The 19227-nt window shown below is 40.5% G+C and overlaps 1 protein-coding gene across 4 annotated transcripts in view; it reads right to left on the bottom strand.

The window, feature by feature from the left end:
• STARD13 (StAR related lipid transfer domain containing 13) overlaps positions 1-19227 on the bottom strand; it is a 499481-nt gene that overhangs the window by 399984 nt on the left and 80270 nt on the right. For all 4 annotated transcript variants that reach the window (XR_003094657.1, XM_025207089.1, XM_025207090.1 and 1 more), the window contains one exon: positions 17547-18440. Coding sequence is in view for 3 of the 4 variants with exons in the window: in XM_025207089.1 (XP_025062874.1) it covers positions 17547-18296 (750 nt within the window). In the remaining variant the exon portion in view is untranslated. The remainder of the gene's footprint in view (positions 1-17546; positions 18441-19227) is intronic.

The raw sequence follows: 19227 nt of genomic DNA, 5'->3' as shown, positions 1-19227 counted from the left end.
GCAGAATCCCAGTGCTTAGGTGATCCATCAAATACCCTGCAGATTTGGAAGAAGAGCTATGAAGTTCCTCCCTCATGGAAAAATGAATGCTGAAAGTGTGAGTTCCTTCCCTTAAGCAAGGTCACAGTGGCAGGAGTGATGTTCCGCTATCTAGGTCCTTCCACAGCAAGCACCCATTATGTTTCCTGAAGGCTTAGGTTTGTTTGAGCTGGATGAAAGCTTTGAGTTTAGTACTATTTGCATTGGACATTTCTATGCCAATCAGCTGTAAAGTGGTATGATTAAGAAGGAACTGTGAGGCACAAGGCTAAAGTCTGAATTCATATTTGGCAACTAAACAATATTTGCACACTGAGGCCAGAATTTTTCAGAGGTAAATCTGTTGGATTGCCTGTTTTTTGGTGCCCTCCCTGAGACACTTTGAAGAAGGCTGCTGTTCAAAATGTGCTCTTCACCCATCTTCTGATAATCATGTTTCAATCATGTTACAAACATGAGGCCCCCAAAAATCACTTCTCCCTTGAAAATCTTGGTTTGAGACCATAATTTTTGGTGAACTATTTTTCGAATGTTTTCTAACTTCCAACGTTGCTGGAGCTTCTAGCCTCTTGTGTCACTCTGTAAATTGTATGTGGATACTTAAAACTCCCTCTGTGTTTGTAAATACTAATTTGATTCACTTAATATTGTAAATAAGCGACACATTTAAAGAGTTCAGGTCACAAAAATGCTGCTGGGAAAGGAGGCCTATTTTAAAACAGACTTTTTTTTTTTCCTTCCAGGTCATTCCCTATCCATTTAGCTCTGGGGCTCCTTTAAATGGTCTGTTACTTTAATTGTTGAGATGGGAATCTTTATCAAACGCAGAGCTGACATTCTAAAGGAAAATGGAGCTGAATGCATTCCATCTACTACAGCTGGACTGGGTAGAAAAGAAATGCTTTTCCTTTGAAGTCCCACAGTAACACTAAAGAAATGTGACTGAGTTGTTAGGCTTGGCCTGTATCTTCAAGCCAAGAAATTTCTGTGGGGTTTTTCTGTAGTATAGTCAAACAAGCCAAAAATAAAATGTTATGAGCAAGATGAAAGAGATTATGATGGGGTGTGATTCAAGAGTAGATATGGACAGTGGCAGAAAACAAACAAAAGAGTGAGTGTTTAGGAAGCATTGAGGGATGAAGTTGAGATTGCTTGGTACAATGGAGGAGGAAGGCTGTTCCAGGCATAAAGTCATCTGAAAAAAAGTTCTTAGAATGTGAAAAACACAACTGAATAATACAAAAAAAGGTCAAATGAAGCATACCTGAGACCAAATTTATCCCTAAACAAAGAAAAGTATTTCTCTTGAGCTGAGAATAAGCTTGAGAAACAGCAACATATTTTTATGCTTATAATAGATGTTACTGAATAAGATTAATTACAATGGAAGAGCCATTTCACACCAGTCCTGTAAAACTGTCATGTTAACTTAAATGGGAATTTCATATGAGGAAGAGAAATGGGATACTGATAATTTAATGGCAGCTTTGTTATTTAGATGCTACACAGGAAAAATTTTCAAAAGCAACTAACGAGCTTTTGGTGTTGAAGCAGGACTGACGTTCTTTTGAAATTTTTGTCTAATATGTTTTATGGGGTCACAAGAACTTTATTCTGAAATCTAGTTTCTCAGGTTAATCTGCTGACATTTAGTTTCAACCCCGTCTGACTATATTATAAGCGTGGGCAATTATTTGGGCCCGTGGGCCACAAAGGGAGTTTGCTGAGCTGTTGCAGGCCAGGTCAGTACCCCCCGCCCCACACAACAATTCACCAAAACTCCTTATGTGGGATGGGGCCCTAGGCAGCGAGGAGCAGTGTTCCAGAGTGGGATGGGCGGGCAAGGCCAGGATCACGGGGTAGGTTTGTAGGGCAGTGACAGCTCAGGGCCAGGGCCCAGGGCAGAGCCATGATCCTGTGATGGGCACGGGTTCCACGTGCGGGAGCATATAGTGGCTCTGCCCTGGCCCCAGCTCTGCATTGTCACTGCTCCAAGATCCTGGGCCTGGCCAGGGATGCAGCTCCCTGCCCAGCCGCAGCCCCATCTTGCCTGCCTGGCTGCATACCATGCCCACATGGCTCCCGGCCAGTCTCCACAGAGAACCTAGGATCACAGGGCAGTGATAGTGCAGGGCCAGGGCAGAGCTGTAATCCACATCTGGGACTCTGCCCTGGTCCCTCACTATAACCACCCTGTAACCACCCTGTAGTCTTTGGGAGCTGTGCAGGCAGGGTGTGTGCCGGGGTGGACATAAAGCTGTGTCCAGGCCTGGTTCCAGGATCTTTAGGCAACAGGAGTGTGGGGCCAGGGCCACAACCCGAAGCAGAGCTGCGATCTGCTCCCTGAATGCTCCTGCCCGCAGACCCCGCACCTGTTGCAGGGCGGTGTGGGCAGTGGATCACAGCTGTGCCCTGAGCTGTCACTGCTCTGCAACCCCACCCCATGATCCCAGCCTCGCTCACCCATCCCACTCCTGAACACTGGTCCCTACCTGTCTGGGGCCTCATCCTACATGGGCTGGACAAAATGCCTCAGCAGGCAAGATCCCTCAGGGGTCTGTGCTTGAACCGATGCTTTTCAACATCTTTATCAATGATTTGGATGGGGGAGTGAACAGCTTGCTGGCCAAGTTCGCAGACAACAAGTTATGGGGCAGTGTGGTCACGTCAGAAGATAGGCTGCAGATAAAGGTGGCCCTAGACAGGCTCGAGAGTTGGGCAGACCAGAACCAGATGAAGTTTAACACTTCCAAGTGTAAGATGCTCCATCTGGGGGCAAACAACCCTCAACATACATACAGGCTCGGTGGTGACAGCTTGACTTGCACCATGGCCAAAAGGGACCCAGGGGTAATGATTGACCATCGCATGAATATGAGCCATCAGTGCAAGGCAGTGGTCAGCAGGGCAAACAACACGCTGGCATGCATCAATGGATGCTTCTTGCATAAAACTAAGGAAGTGATACTCCCGCTGTACTCAGCACTGGTGAGACTGCAGCTGGAGTACTGCGTCCAGTTCTAGGTGCTGCACTTCAATAAAGACGTGGAAAACCTTGAGAGAGTCCAGAAAAGAGCCACCCGTATGATCAGGGACTTGCAAGGCAGGCCATACAAAGAAAGACTGAGGGCCCTGGGCCTCTTTAACCTAAAGAAGAGAAGGTTGAGAGAGGACTTGATAGTGGCTTACTGCTATATCAGAAGAGTGCATCAGGAGCTTAGTGAACAACTGTTCACTAGGGCACCCCCAGGGAAGACCAGGACCAATGGATACAAACTCCTGGAAGGCCGCTTCAGGCTTAATACCAGAAAAAACTCCTTCCCAGTCAGTGTCCAGACTGTGAAATAAACTTCCTCCAGAGGTGGTGCAATCACCTCGCTGGGGTCACCTAACCCCAGTTGTCTTCCTGCCTAGAGCGGGGGGGCTGGACACAATGATCTGCAAGGTCCCTTCCAGCCCCTAACTATCTATGAATCTATGAAAGATCCTGCCCATAGGCTGTATTTTGCTCATCCCTGCTATATCATATAAATTGCATAACTTTTTTCTACAAATAAACTTTTAAAAACTCCACCATTCCTCCTCACTTGTCATTTGCACAAGCTAAAATTCTTACATCTCACTTTTCTCCCAGCTTCCACAATTTCCCATGATTATTCCCAGTTTCACAGTCACATTTGTCCAACAAGCCCACTCCTTCCCTTGGATTCCCTTAGAACATAAGACACATCTTTACTTTGGATAATTGTATTGGTACGTTCCTTCCTGCTCTGCTGTCTACTCTCTCATATATACTGGGTCTATATTTCTCTGGAACCACTGTTCCTATATTCCCCTGACTGTTTTTGTTTCCAGCCAATGTATTTAATTCACCACGAAGTCATGACTTGAGAAGAACTTTTTTTCTGTTGAGTGTTGGCCTCTTAGCCAGACATTAGCTTAACAGGCAAAATGAGGCTTATAAAAATATTTAAGAAGAGAGAGAGATAAAAAGAGAGATCCCACAGAGACTTGTTCCCGTAAGTTAAAATCTGGCAAAAAGCCCAACTGTGGCTTTATTCTGCTGTAGAGGTAAATTAATTACTTGAATGGTCTTGCACAACATTTCTGTCAAACATTTATAAAGGAGCTCCCCAGACAGGCTTTTTCTCTCTCACTCTATAGCAGGGGTCAGCAATGTTTGCCAGCAGAGAGGAGGTGGATACTAGGGTCCAGATGCCACTGTCACTTCTCCCTTCTGCCCAGGTGGGGCATGGCACAGGGAGAGTTTTACTCCGCTGCAGCCCCAGGTGCCTGACTGCTGCACGGTGCAGGGAGCGATCTCCCTCTGCCAGAGTCCCCAGCACCCAGTGCAGTATGAGCACAGCTCCCCACCAAATGCCTCTGAAGCCATGACTCCACAGGCTGTATCCTCAGGCTCTTCCAGTTCCAGCCCACAGGCCACGTCACTGACCCCTGCTCTATGGTGTCCATCAATGCTGTAATTTTCTATCTCTTAACTCTTGAACTGATTCCCAGCTTGTAGCACTGTATCTAGATTCTGGAAACCTGTACTCAATGGAAGGAGAACCTGGAGCTGTGGGCTCTTCAAGATACCAGCTTCTAGCCAAGGTGATTGATATCTGTCATTTAGTTCATTTGGGCATTATCTATTTATCCAGAGATCTGAGACACGGATTAGTGAGATCTTTGCTTTGTTTCCATGACAAGAATATCTTTTTACAGTGTGTAATAGAATATATTTTGAGGTGTCAGTTTCAATCCCAAACCTGGCAGACTGAGAAACTAGTTTGTGTTTGGCTCCTACCCTTCAAAATGTCTGGCAAAGATATCCTGAGGAGTAGACATACCACCAGTAGAGTTCATCAGGTCACAGGCTAGCAAATAGACTTGCCACAGCAAAGCACAGTATTGACAGTCTTGGTAGTACAAATATCACGGCCAGAAGATCGTGTCAAAACATATAAGTAAAAAAAATGATGAACCACTCAGGGACAGATTTTCTCTGATCATGAATGAATGAGCCTACCAAAGAGCTATGCTAGTTTGGGAACCAGTTAACAGTGATACATGCAAGATTTCAGATGCAATGTGTGAAGATGACAATTTTTTAATTTTACCCGTACGAGTGAGTGGAACAAAGAAAGAAAAAAACCAAATTCTATAACTTTCTACCAGACCAAATTATCCGAGTTCCACAATATGACACACTCATTTTCATGCATGATATGAATTCAGAAATTGTACCAGACAATCATGGATGAAATGATACTCTTTTCACACTTGTAATTGGTTTATATAATGGCAACAGAAAATGGCTTATGGGACTTTGCCACCACCATCATTTTGTTGTGACAGGTACATGTTTTCCTTGCAGAAGCATCCAGAAAGCAACTATGGTATCATCGGACACTATAACAGTGATCTAAAAGAACCCTCTGCATGTGTTGAAAGCTTCATTCATCCCTTCAGCATGTTTAAACATACAAGGAGACAGACCTGGGCCATAAGCATCATCTGCATGTTGCCAATTAAATTAATTACTTGCAAATAAAGCAACAGAGAAAATCAATTCTTTCAGAATTAGACCCCTAACAAGAACAGTGTTTGTGCTTCAGCTCTCAAAAAAAGGTTTCCACCTGAACAGTACCATCAGAAATGCATACAAAAATATGGGTGAGAACATATTTAAGGATTTCCAAGGAAAGAAAAGAAGAGTGGATTGCTGAGACCAGATGGGGTGCCTTTGCCAAAAGTAACAGGCAAAGTTACATCTCCTTAAGGCTAACTGGCAAGGGGAAATTATAACATAAAGTGAAAAAATATAGAGAAATAGATAATCTGCTAAAATATTCAACAAAAAAAGACGGAGCTAATATTGATAGATAGAACTAGGGTGCCAGTCAAAAAAGGGATAATGAGAATTCAGTCCTAGACCTCAAAAAAAAGCTCACAGCTGACTTTGGTTGCTGCTATGACAAATCAGTAAAAGAAAAACATGGAAAGAGTAGACAACCTGCAAAAACTTAATGCTAACTGCAAGTAAGTAACCTTCGGGAAACTCAAAACAACTGCCACTAAACTAAAGAATTTAGAGGGGGCAGGCCAGGGTAAAATAACTTCAGATCTTCACAAAGCAAGCAGCAAAGAGAATTTGAAAATGCTGCTATGACTTTTCAAAGGAGAGAAAACACCAGCTCGGAGAAATGAAATAAAAGATTTACCTAAGAAAGCAACTATGATGACTGTGTATTATCACACTGCCATCAGTCCCAAAGAAACCCTACTGCACCCACAATGCTATTGACAGGAGATTTTGAAAACAAGCTCTTTTAATGCCTCACTTGTTCTTGCATTGATTATATTTTCAAACTGTGTAACATAATTGAACAAAGCAACACAGTTCATCCAATTTGTACTCACCATCCTAATTTTTACTGATTTTTAGAAAGTTTTTGACACTAGAGCAAAAACACCTGTGGTGAATATGGTAAAGTATGAGTTTTTGGTAAAATTGTCCACATCTTTTAGAATCTGTATCAAGATACCAAAATATGCTGTGATCTCCAATGAGGAATTAACTGGTTTAAAGTCACTGGAGTTATACCAGGGTATATCTTCTACTTTTTGTTCTCTGATATTACTATTGACTACCATGTCCCCGGCCTCTGGCAGCTAGAATTCTGTGGGTCAATGGAGTGCTTGGAGATCTGGATTGTGCTGGTATCTCCCCCCTGAATATACTGATATATGAAACACAGGAATATATAATTGCGCTCTGGTGTAGTGCCCGAAGACTGGAAGAAGGCCAATGTGGTGCCTATCTTCAAGAAAGGGAAGAAAGTGGATCCGGCTAACTATAGGCCCATTAGCCTGACTTCTATCCCGGGGAAGATCTTAGAAAAGTTTATCAAAGAGGCCATCCTTAATGGACTGGCCAACGCCAACATCTTAAGGGATAGCCAGCACGGGTTTGTTGCGGGTAGGTCTTGCTTGACCAATCTCATTTCCTTCTACGACCAGGTGACCTATCACCTGGACAAGGGAGAAGAGATTGATGTCATATATCTTGACTTCAAAAAAGCCTTTGACCTGGTTTCCCATAATCACCTCTTAGAGAAACTGGCCAATTGTCGCCTTGGGTCCTCCACGATCCACTAGCTGGAAAACTGGCTCCGGGGTCGGACCCAGAGGGTAGTAATTGATGGAAGTCACTCATCGTGGTGTCTTGTGACCAGTGGGGTCCCCCAAGGCTCTGTCCTTGGACCCATACTGTTCAAGATCTTCATTAATGATGTGGACATTGGAGTCAGAAGCGGACTGGCCAAGTTCGCTGATGACACCAAACTTCGGGGAAAAGCATCCACACCAGAAGACAGGCGGGTGATCCAGGCTGACCTGGACAGGCTCAGCTCGGCAGTGCTATGTTGGCTAACACTATGGAAGAAAGAGACTTGGGGGTCATCATTGACCACCAGATGAACATGAGCCTGCAGTGCGATGCTGCAGCTAGTAAAGCGACCAAAATGCTGGCTTGCATCCATAGATGCTTCTCAAGCAAATCCCAGGACGTCATTCTCCTCTTGAACTCGGCCTTAGTGAGGCCGCAGCTGGAGTACTGCGTCCAGTTTTGGGCTCCACAATTCAAAAAGGATGTGGAGAAGCTTGAGAGAGTCCAGAGAAGAGCCACACGCATGATCAGAGGTCAGGAAAGCAGACCCTACGATGACAGGCTGAGAGCCCTGGGGCTCTTTAGCCTGGAAAAGCGCAGGCTCAGGGGTGATCTGATGGCCACCTATAAGTTTATCAGGGGTGACCACCAGTATCTGGGGGAACGTTTGTTCACCAGAGCGCCCCAAGGGATGACGACTAAGTCGAATGGTCATAAACTACTACAAGACCGTTTCAGGCTGGACATAAGGAAGAATTTCTTTACTGTCCGAGCCCCCAAGGTCTGGAACAGCCTGCCACCAGAGGTGGTTCAAGCGCCTACATTGAACACCTTCAAGAGCAAATGGGATGCTCATCTTGCTGGGTTCCTATGAACCCGGCTGACTTCCTGCCCTTTGGGCAGGGGGCTGGACTCGATGATCTTCCGAGGTCCCTTCCAGCCCTAATGTCTATGAAATCTATGGGAAAAAAAATAATACACATGGTAACTTAGCTGGAACTGCTAAACACTTAGGTCTTATACTCAGCAAGTCAAAAACAAAGGTTATGCAAGTCAGTATGACACGGATGGTTCTACTTTTCTAGCAGCCTTTCTGCTACTGTTGATGAGTATAATTACTTAAGCAGGCCTTTTTATACTGCAGGTAACCTGTATCTACAATACAATGGTTTAGGTGGAAAAGGCCAGAACTGCTTTCTTCCACTGTAAGTGGAAAAGGCCATCACCTAAATATGAAAGTCTAATCCCCTCAGCATCAGAACTTAGCTAGAAATCTTTAGAAGTAGCAAACATACACTTTTATATATGAGAGTAATGGAAAAGAAACAAGTCTACCTGACAGAAGTTTGACCCAGAGAGACGGTTTAATAATAACTGAAGCAACAATTTCACATACCAATAACTTGAGCAATTTCCGGTGATCACAAAATATTAGAAAAGTAGGGCTGGAAGGGAACTCAAAAGGCCATCTAGTCCAGCCCCCTGCTCAAGGCAGGATCACTCCTGACTAAACCATCCCATCCCAGTACCTTTTGAAAGTTTCTAAGGATGGAGATTCTACAACTTCTCTAAGTATAAGAGCAGCAACTGCAGCACCAACTTATCTCAGTGCCTCATAGACAGGAAGGTACTCCTAATCTCCAGCCTAAATTTCCCCTTCTGCAGTTTGAGGCCATTGCTCCTAGAGCCTACAGCCACAGAGAAAAGCCCATCTCCATCCTCTCTATAATCACCCTTTGGATATTTGAACACTTACCAAATCCCCCCTAAGTCCTGTCTTCTCTCCAGGCTAAATGACCCTAGTTCTTTCTGCCTTTCCTTGTGAGTCTTGTCTTCTAGGCCCCTGATCATTTTTTGTTGCTCTATGCTGGACTCTTTCCAAATTGTCCACATCCTTCTTGAAGTGTAGGGCCCAAAACTGGACACAGTACTCCAGGTGAGGCCTCACCAGTGCTGAATAGAGCGGAAAATCAATTCCCCTGATTTGGATGGGATCAAGTGATGACTGACCTCTACCTTCTTCACCTGACAGAATGAGAAGTGGATGTAGTACATCATTTGTTAATGTTTTCTTTATGAATACAGTTATGTAATTCTTTTTTATGGGGTTATTGACTAGAGATTGGTATGCCAGTTATATCACTGCACTTATTGCATAAAGAAGATTGAACCAAATTCGGAATCTGGATTTCCAATAACTATAGCAATATGATTCTGAAATATTCAAATAAACATCACAAGTAAATGTCTTAATATCCTGCATATTTAAGTCTGCCTCTCATTTTATCTACCAAATCCTAAAAAAAATTGCCTTGTAAGTATATTACCTGCTTATCCTTTTCCATTTTAAAAATAAGCATGAAAATGTACTAATAGCTTATGAATAAAGGTAATTCGCAGTGTAATTAAAACAACTCTAAAGGCCAAAGATTTACACATGAATACCACCCTATGGCTACACATCGTGCCATAATAATTCATCATGATCCTACCTCCTGTCATCTCTACTACTTAACTGCAGCACCAAGTTGAAAAATAACTCATTTTACATTTCTGTCTCAGGCAGTTTGAAAATCTATTCCAGGGTTGTTTTGCTGATGCATATTGCATTTTGTTTTCTACATTTTCTTGGTGTTTTACTGTTTTATAATCTCACATTTTAAAGAACTGATTAATAACATGCAGAATGATGGAGATTTGCAACCTCGTGTGCCATAAAGAGCCAATGGTAAACAAGTAGCTATTTAAGCTAAGAAATTTATGGAAGCTATTCCAAACCAGCAGATTCTACCACTTATTATTATTGAGTCTCAAGTATTTCCATTTCCTTTAATAAAGCTAGCGGCAGAAATGAGTAAGGATGGTAGAAATTAGCCCATGCCTCTGTCATGAGGTGTTTTTCTTCTTGTTGTATATACATTTTAATCACTTTAGTGCTGTTGAATGTGCTGTACATTGAGAAAATTGGATTGCCAGTTCATCAGATGTACAGTATTTTGTGCAACAACTACTATTCAGTGGCTGCACTAGGTATTATGCTCACATCTTGAGATGAGAAACACGATAGGTTCGATAGTATATAGCCTAGCCACAATATACCAGAGTTCTTCAATTCTGATGTGTTCTTACTTCATTATACTTGTAAAGTTCTAGTAGTACTGCTATTTACTGTATTGACATTTTCTAAACTGAGATTTTTGCAATCAAGATATTCACCTTTGCAATAAGAAGGAAATTGACAGCATATCTCCATTTCCATCTCATCACATCATAGTTTAAGCTTATCGCAAAATATACTATGTCCTACTTGGAAGACCTATAGTGTTGAAGTAGGACTGCAACAAAGGGAGCAAATATATTGTGGACAAAGCAATGCTCATTCACCCCTAGATTTGAGAAGTGTTAAAATTAGTGAAAAAGTTCTTTTTCAAAAGTCATATAAAGGTTCCTGCCATTTCTGACCCAGAGCACACCTAGTGAAAAGTTATGTATGTCTGATATTACTAAAACAATGTGGATTTTTTCATAGATTTGTTTATTGACTAGCAAAGATGCATCGTGATCAAAATAACTATCAGCTTTCCTCCAAGTCCTTTCCCATGTTTGAAAAACAAATAAGGGCTAGGACCTTCACAGATTCCAAGTCACAATATCTCTTCCTACCTATTTCATAGAGTATGTGGTTAAGGTTTGCTCTACTTCTGAAGTGGGAAGCCCCCAAGTCTTGAAGTGTATGTAAAGGAGAGAGGAATGAGGAGAAAAGTGACTGCCAAAGGCTATTCAGGTACCCACCACAACCACTCAGATGGTCTTATACTCTGCAAAGAAGGAACCCAAAGGAGATCACGATAACAGAGCCAGCATGATTTTTCATATGAAAGACCCTATAGCCTTGCAGCTATTCTCTTTCCTATCCTGTTATAGAAATTCAGCTGAGGGGTGGGAGAGGGGAAGAGAAAGAAGAGGAGAAACAGAAGTCTCCATAGAACTGGAAAGAAAGAGATGAAGCCTCTACTATATCCTCTGACCAATCTCTGTATGTGTTGCCTCTCATATGACTGTATTAAAGAACAACAGAACATGGGTATATAATTCACATTTGGTGGCCAAAATCAACCAAATGGCCCAAATTAATCATTTTATAAGACTGATTGCTACAATATCTTGCTAATTAGCATTGAACTTGTTTTTTCCATTCTCAATCCTTTTTTCTTTAATGACTTCCCCATGGTACTTTGTTGATTTGTTGTCAAAGATCCATTATTCCTTCAAGTGAAAGCTGATTATTATTTTTTTTATAGAATCTGTTCAAAATATATTGGAACATTACACAAAACAATTCATTTTTTTTCCAAAGAATCATATCTAAAGTTAAAATATATGGTTTAAATATACTTTTGTGGAATTGATCTTTTATTTTTATATAGTTTGTCCTCTGGGCTATTTTGTCACATTTATTCATATCTAGTACTACCTAGCACCACAATTAGTCCCACTGAAGTCAATAAAATAACTTGTAGAGCTAGGTACTAGTGAACATAAGTATTAACTGCAGAGATAGAGTCCAAGCTTATCTCATTGATTTAGCTCACATCCCAGCCTACCTTCCAATAGAAAGGCAAAAGGAGAAGTAGGACCACCCTTCACTACAGTGTCTACATAGCCTCATCAAGTCTTGAATGTAGTTCAGTGGGGATTAACAGGTTCAGTACATTAGGTTCCATGTCTCAAATGCTTTGGCTAGCAAACTGAGACAGTACAGTTATTCACCTTTCTGAGATATAATTCCTTCTTTAAGGTTTTCTTGGTAAGATTTATTTACATGGAATTCCATGTACAGGAAAATCTGTCCACTGTGACCAACGAACATAAAGAATTACTCAAAGACTTTCAGTCAGGCACAATTAAAAAATAATTGGGTTCTCTGACACAAGCACCATTTTGTAGCAACTTTCTGTAGAAGTGGAAGAGTTTAAAAGACTACACCCAGATCCATATACTACGTATCTACATGGAATGTGGATAGACATTTAGATGGCTGATTAAAAAAAAGCCCCCAGAGGGAACTGATATATTAACTATACTATACTGGGAGTGTGCCTAACATACCCTTAGCAGAAGGGAGTCCTGGCTTCCAGTCCCTCTCCCTTCACTGTTTTCACATTTTAAACCAGACAGTCACTGAAGGGGGGGGAGGGAGCAGATAGACTCTAAGATGATGTAGTATTTGATGAATACCTATGAAAGCTTATGCCTCTGAACCAGTTACTCTCTGCCTTTCTTTTTCATGACTTCAAACTAACACAGCTAACTACCCCTCTCAGGACCTGGCAGTGGGACCCAGGATCCCAACCTCATTGAACTATGCAGTCAGGCTCCCTTTTGCTCACTCTCTTTTTTATTAGGAATGTTGAATTTCTGGCTGCACAGCTTCAATAGGAGGAGTGAAGAATTTTCCCCCCACCTGGGCTCTGGTGGGATTAATGGCTTTAAGCCTTTTAGGCTGAAGAGGGCCAAATGACCGGGTAATTCTAGCTCTAGGCAAGTGCTCTACCTGCCACGGTATTATGCAAAAGGTGGGAGGCTGCACCACCATTAGATCCCAATGTTAGATTTAGAGAAGGGTGAGAATTCAGAAACAATGCAGTGTTTAATTTTCTGACTGGCTAGCTCTAGGCTGAAACAGACTGAGACCAACAATCAGCTGATAGGACAACTCTTATGGCTAGAACATCAACATTAAGGGTTATGCTTTGTTTTGGAAGGATAAGGTTGGGAGAAAAGGTGGTGGCATTGCTGTATCTATCAAAAATATACATACTTGTTGCCTGGTTCAGGAGGAAGACAGTAGCACATCAGAGTGTATTTTGGTAAAAATAAAGGTGAAAGCTCCAGATATGATTTAATGGTGAAGATTTGCTATAGACTGCCAAGTCAGGAAAAAGAGGTGGACGAGGCATTCTTTCAGATGACAATATTATCCAAAAATTATGAAATGGCAGTGTTGGGAGTCTTCATTTTTTCTGGATTATCTGCTGGAAGAATAGCACATGCAAATGTAAAATGTTGAGAAGTTCCTAATTTGTGTGGAGGACAACTTTCTGTTTCAGAAAGTTGAGGATATAACTAGGAGATCATCTATCTTGGATCTTGTTTTGACCAATTGGGAAGACCAGGTTAATTCGATGTGAAAGTGAGGGGAAACTTGGGAGGAAGTGAACACAGTATGATAACATTCATGATTATGAAATGGGGAAAGCATGTGGTAAGCAAAACTAAAACACTGGATATCAAAATGTGGATTTCAGCTGACCCAAGGAGATAGTAGACATAACACCGTGGGATAACAGGCTGAAAGATAAAGGGGCTCAGGAGTATTAGAAGCTTCAGAATTTGAAGCCTAACAAGCAGGTATTCTAACATGCTGGAAGCATAAGAAGAATAGCAAGAGACCAAAGTTGCTCCACAAGGGGCTCCTAGGATTCCTCAAAAGTGAAAGGAAAGCCTACAGGCAATGGAAAAACAGGCAGGTCATGGAGCATACCAAAAAGTAGCAAGAAACGGCAGGAACAATATCAGGGAGGTGAAGGTCAACGATGGACTACACCTGGTGAGGAAAGTTAAAGACAACAAGAAGAGGCTCTATAAATATATTGGTCAGAAAAGCAAGAGCAAGGAAGCCATGGGTCCGCTGTTAAATAGCTAGGGTGAGCTCTTAACAGAAGAAGCAAAGAAGCCAGATCCTACCATTTTACACATGCTGGGCTCTGCCGTATGGCGAGATTATTTCAGTGGGATTATTTGCACAGTAGAGTGCTACTTGGGGTAAATGAGGTATCTCTCATAAAATAGGAGTTACCACCCTAGTCCTTACAACATTTGCTGCTGCACAGTTATGCCATGATAGGAGGACACTTTAAAGAAAGTAGGCAATCTTTTGTTACCTAGAGAAGAAATAATAAACAATGACTATTTGTATTTTAGTGGTTTTAAGCTTAGTTTTTTCTTAGCAACTAAACTATTCCTTAACCCTGTTTAGGTCAGTATTGACATCCAGAATAAACAGATCAATAGAAAGTACATTTACTTAGGAATGCCCTACAGGATAGATCCTAATCATTATTTCAAAGTCAGCTGTGGTAGTATGAAGTTAGGCATCAGGATATCATTCATACTAACATGTTGGATATCCCATAACGGTATGGTAAAGGTGATTTGTTACCTTTTTTATGTTTCAGGCCTTAATAATTACTGCTATTGGCAGAGGCTTTACTCTGACAGTGCCTACGGTTAGGTCATTTCTTTTCACTACAGAGAAATTATTCTGTAGCCTCACCTCTAAATAAGAGAGAGAACTAGACAGTGATCCATGTCATTAGCATGGGTCTGAACTAGTCATGCTGAACGCTTCCAGAACAAAAATTAATATGACTTACTAAAAATTTCACAGGCTACACTTTTTTTGTTTACTGGAGCCTTTCTTACAGTGATATGTACCCATTTAAATATAGAAACACTCTGACAGAAGGATTACACATTTACATTATTAAATCTGCACCGTTTTCTAAAATGTTTTTGACATGTTCTCAGAGATTTACTAGGCTGTTCCACAAGCTTGCCTAGAAATTTATAATCCATTCTGTTGTACTATAAGATGCATCCTTGAGTTTATTTTATGGCACGGGCATAAAGTAAGCTAAATGACAACCAGTCCTAGCCTCTCTTATCCACAGGAATGACCTTCAGTATAGTGAAGTAAGAGGATGTTAGTCTTGCAATTTGATGCATGTTTACATTAATAGAAATGCAGACACTACTGTTCTTGAATGAATGCAAAAGCATAAATTATAGTAACAGCATAACAATTCAATAAACTGTTTGTCACTGGGATTTTACTATGAGAGTTATGTAACATGTGGTCCAGTATTTCTGAAAAAGCCCAGTATGAGGTTTTCTAATAGCAGTAGTTGGTACAAGTACCTCAACAGACTTAAGACTACAACAACGGTTATAATGATGATTGAAGAACCTTAGGAGTTATGAAGACAAAATACGCTTTTAGCTGAACCAGTGAAGGGTTCACATACTGTGACTGAGAATTATTACCCCAAAATACAACAGATACTTCAGCTGAATTCTAAAATAAATTTACTGATACCTCATTTTATTAATAGATATGGTGAGAAGTGTATGTTTTCCTGTAACCCCAAAGATATTGACGTTAGAGTAAATGTTAACTAATTTTTACCTTTTTTTAAAGTGTTCACCCATCTAATTCAAGCTGTTTCATCTAGATGAAATAAAGCAATAGCTACCCATATGATAAGCATAGTGTTTTGCAAAGCAAATGGCCAGGAGGCTAGCAGTGCCAAATATGGAAACGTAATTATCATGTCACTCAAAACACACTGGATAGGATTTCAACCAAGGGGCAGACAATGAGTAACAATCCAGTATTCTATACCTCCCAAGAGCTCTATCATTGCTGTTTCAGTTCAATTTATTACTCTCATAAAAAACAATTATGATCCCAAAGAATATTTTGCTTTCACAGCATAGTAATAAACAGGAGGAGAAACAGTCCTACTCTGGAAGTCAGCAGCAAAATTATCATTGATGTCAACAGGCACCAGGCACAGAATTGTTTCTTAGGATACAAAACAAGATTCAGAAAGAAGCAAGAACGAATTAAGCATTAGATATATAATATTTTCTTATTTAAATGTTATGGTCCTGATTTGTACTCTTTCTTATGCTGTCATAAATCAGAAGTTATTGGAGCTATAATGGGATAAACTTTGTGTAAGTGTTTACAATCTTATAACATATATTTGAGGGAAAAAAGGAATGTATAGAAGTAGGAGATGCTGAGGCTGTAAGTACCTTACATCACTGTAATCAAAGCTCCTTGATAGCAAAAGTATTAAGTCAATATTAAAAAATGGAAAAGATGACCAGGCAGGTCTGATAGTCCATGCAGTTTAAGATTGTAGATTTGCTTTCCCCAACTACAGAGACAGCTGTGCATTTTTATACTAGAGCTAAACTTGATTTGGATCCAAGTATTGGATCCCAGACTAGTGAGAATTCAGTTGGAAAGTGTGTATGAATTTTATTATACTCCCCCAGTGCCAAAGAACATGGGTTATTACTCAAACAATTAATGCTCAAAAGACTACAGTTTGGTTCTTGTTACTGTATTTCCTTAGAGTTGTCCTGAATCTCTTTTTTTTTCTTAATAATAAGAATTGTTTTTTTCCTTAAGAAGTTCAATGGCATAATAAGACAGATACAGATTATCTATTTAATGGATCAGTTTGCAACCTTGCTTGTATGTTAGCACAGGGAAATGAGTATGAAATTTCCCCTTCCAATGGCTCGCTGTATGATAGATCACACCACCAAGGAGTATGTATAAGAAGCAACTTCCACAGAGCCACTTCACCCATTCCACTCCCTGACTGCAACCTTAATTATGCCTGCTTAGAGCTATCCACAGCCACTGGAAATGTATTTCAGTGTTAGCCAGCACAGTGTCACTTGTGTAGCAAGGGAGAGATACTGCACCAGGTAGTCTCTGCTGGAGCAGGAAAAAATGAAAGAGCCAATTTTCCAATCTGAGGATAAAAATGAAGTTTAAAGCTCAGGCTAATGGAAGTATAGCAAGAAAAATTGAAGAAATAGTTTTGATTGATTCAAGTTTTTCCTTTTTCATCATTTTGAAAATATAGTATAATATTTTTGTTGTTACTGTATTGTCAGCTGTGTATGTTTCTTTGGATTAATAATAAATTTATAGAATGGACAAAGTTTGACTTCTGGCAGTACATTTTAATTAAAGAAGAGGCCTAGGGCCAGATTATTGGTACATTCCAGCTGCTTTATGCCAGCCTGATGCTGCAAAGCAACTGTAAAAAAATATTAACTAGCTAGTTAAATTTGTTTATAGCTGCTTTGTGTTACCAAATGAGTCCAAAGCAGCCAGAGCAAAACAATAAGAGCCAAGCTCATTACAGTTTTTTGATGAAGACCACAAAAGAATAAACCAGGGATCTATGGATTTCAACAAATTTTTATGGAAGGAGGGATGGGGGTGTAACTTTTGAATGTGCTGTATAGAAAGCTTCAAGAAAATGCACAAGGATTGTTCATATTGACGCTAACATTTTTTTATATTCAAACTAACCTATTTATAGATTAAGTTAGTACACTCCAATTATAATTACGCAGTTAAAAAGATATGAAATTTTAGCAATCTGCACCCTCTTAGCTGAACTAAAATAATGCTGCTTAGGTACAACTTGTCTGGTTGGAACAAGAAATTAGCTTGTCTTACCACCAAAGCCATTTGCTTTTCTTCCCTTTTGTGGTTATCCAGGGTCCCTTCAGAATGCTCACAGGAACTCTCTACATGATGGATATGCTGACTTTTGCAGTGTTCTTGTTCTTCTCTTTTTCCTTGGGAAACAGCCCTTTTATGAAGACCGTTAAGAAATACCCCAGGTTGGGGCAGCTCTGTAAACACGTCATCATCACCACCCCTCTCCTCGTCCTCTTCAGATGTTTCTGTTACTTCACAAAGATGGAATTTAGCATTAGTTCCAAGTGATAAAAATTCAAAGTCAGAAAAAGAGATAGCACTTGGTTTGTGTTTCCTCACTCTGATCTTGTGAACCCTTTCTGATAGTTCATCTGAGCTTCCTCTTGGAAGGAATGGGGAGGGACAGGCAGTATGTAAGGGCAAGTGCACAGGATTGTACTTAGATTTGTGTGCTGAAGAATATAGTAATTCTTCACAAAAATGCTTTATATCAGGTTCATCAGCAGCAGTGACGCTGCTTATAACCATGCCAGGCTCCACAGATGTCTCATTGCAGTTTATTAGGTATGACATAGATAGAGAACTGGATTCAGGCTCCAGCAGAATGTGCTGGACTTCCAATTGGCATTCCCATTCTTCTGCCTTTGTTTCATATTCTTCATTCATTGTGTCCTCTGAAGTCTCCTGACACCTGGTAGGTGTAGAATCACGTGACACCTGATCCTCTTCAAAAAGTTTGTTGTCCATTCCAGAAATTTCACCCATCAGAGGTTCAACTCATCTTCATTGCTGGAGATGTTAAGAACCATAATTCTTTTGTCTGAGTCCCTTTCTGTTTTCAAATCCACAATCATAAGATCATTGTTAAGACCTGGTCATTGATACAAATATTCCAAATGTTTTCTGTTCCTGAAATTCAAAGAGATAAATCATATAAATGTTAATGCTTACATATTGAGTGAAATAGCAAAAATAATCTTTAAATTTGAAATAACAATATCAAATTAAGAGACAGATCTTTCCCTCAAATGTTAGCTATAGACATAAGAAATAAACTAAAAATCTAAGCAACTTGGCCCATTGACATCACAGGCTATTAAGAAAGATTAGTTAAATACAGAAAATTTTCAAATATTAGCTCTAAATCAGCTATTGTACACAGTAGACCAGAACAATTCTGATGTCATTTATTTACTGGATAAACACTATACATTTTAAACTGCCTAAATATGCCCTTATATGCTTGATTGTTATCTGTTAACTCCTTGAGGGGTTTTAGACCTTTTTTGTTGAAGCTAGTATAAGTGGGGGAGGGGTAGTTGACAGAATATACTGAAGTAAAACAAAATTAGATATTTGCTGTAAATTGCAAACAGAGATAACGTTGAATTCTGTCCCTCAACTATTCTGAGCTCATTATAACACTTGCAAACAGTAAAACGATCCATTTTTAGGTCTCTCAGGACACAAAACAGAAAAGGTTTAACACAGAGTTTCAGTTCTGAGCTGGCAGTTTGGTTGTTGATTTCATTACTGAGAAGGACAAAACTTCTTTGCACAGTTTTTATATAGTTAGTCTAACTTAGATTGGGTTGGCCATTTTGAGACCAATATAACTGTCCTGAACTCCTGTACAGTTCTCAGCACAGCTCTACGGCTGGGAAAACTCAGCTGCTGGCCCCAGCCCAGGGTTGTG

This window comes from Alligator sinensis, unplaced genomic scaffold, assembly GCF_000455745.1.
Source record: "Alligator sinensis unplaced genomic scaffold, ASM45574v1 scaffold406_1, whole genome shotgun sequence".
In the NCBI taxonomy this organism is placed as follows: domain Eukaryota; kingdom Metazoa; phylum Chordata; order Crocodylia; family Alligatoridae; genus Alligator; species Alligator sinensis.
Note: the sequence above shows the minus strand (reverse complement) of the source record. Positions and strands in the feature narration are given on the sequence as shown.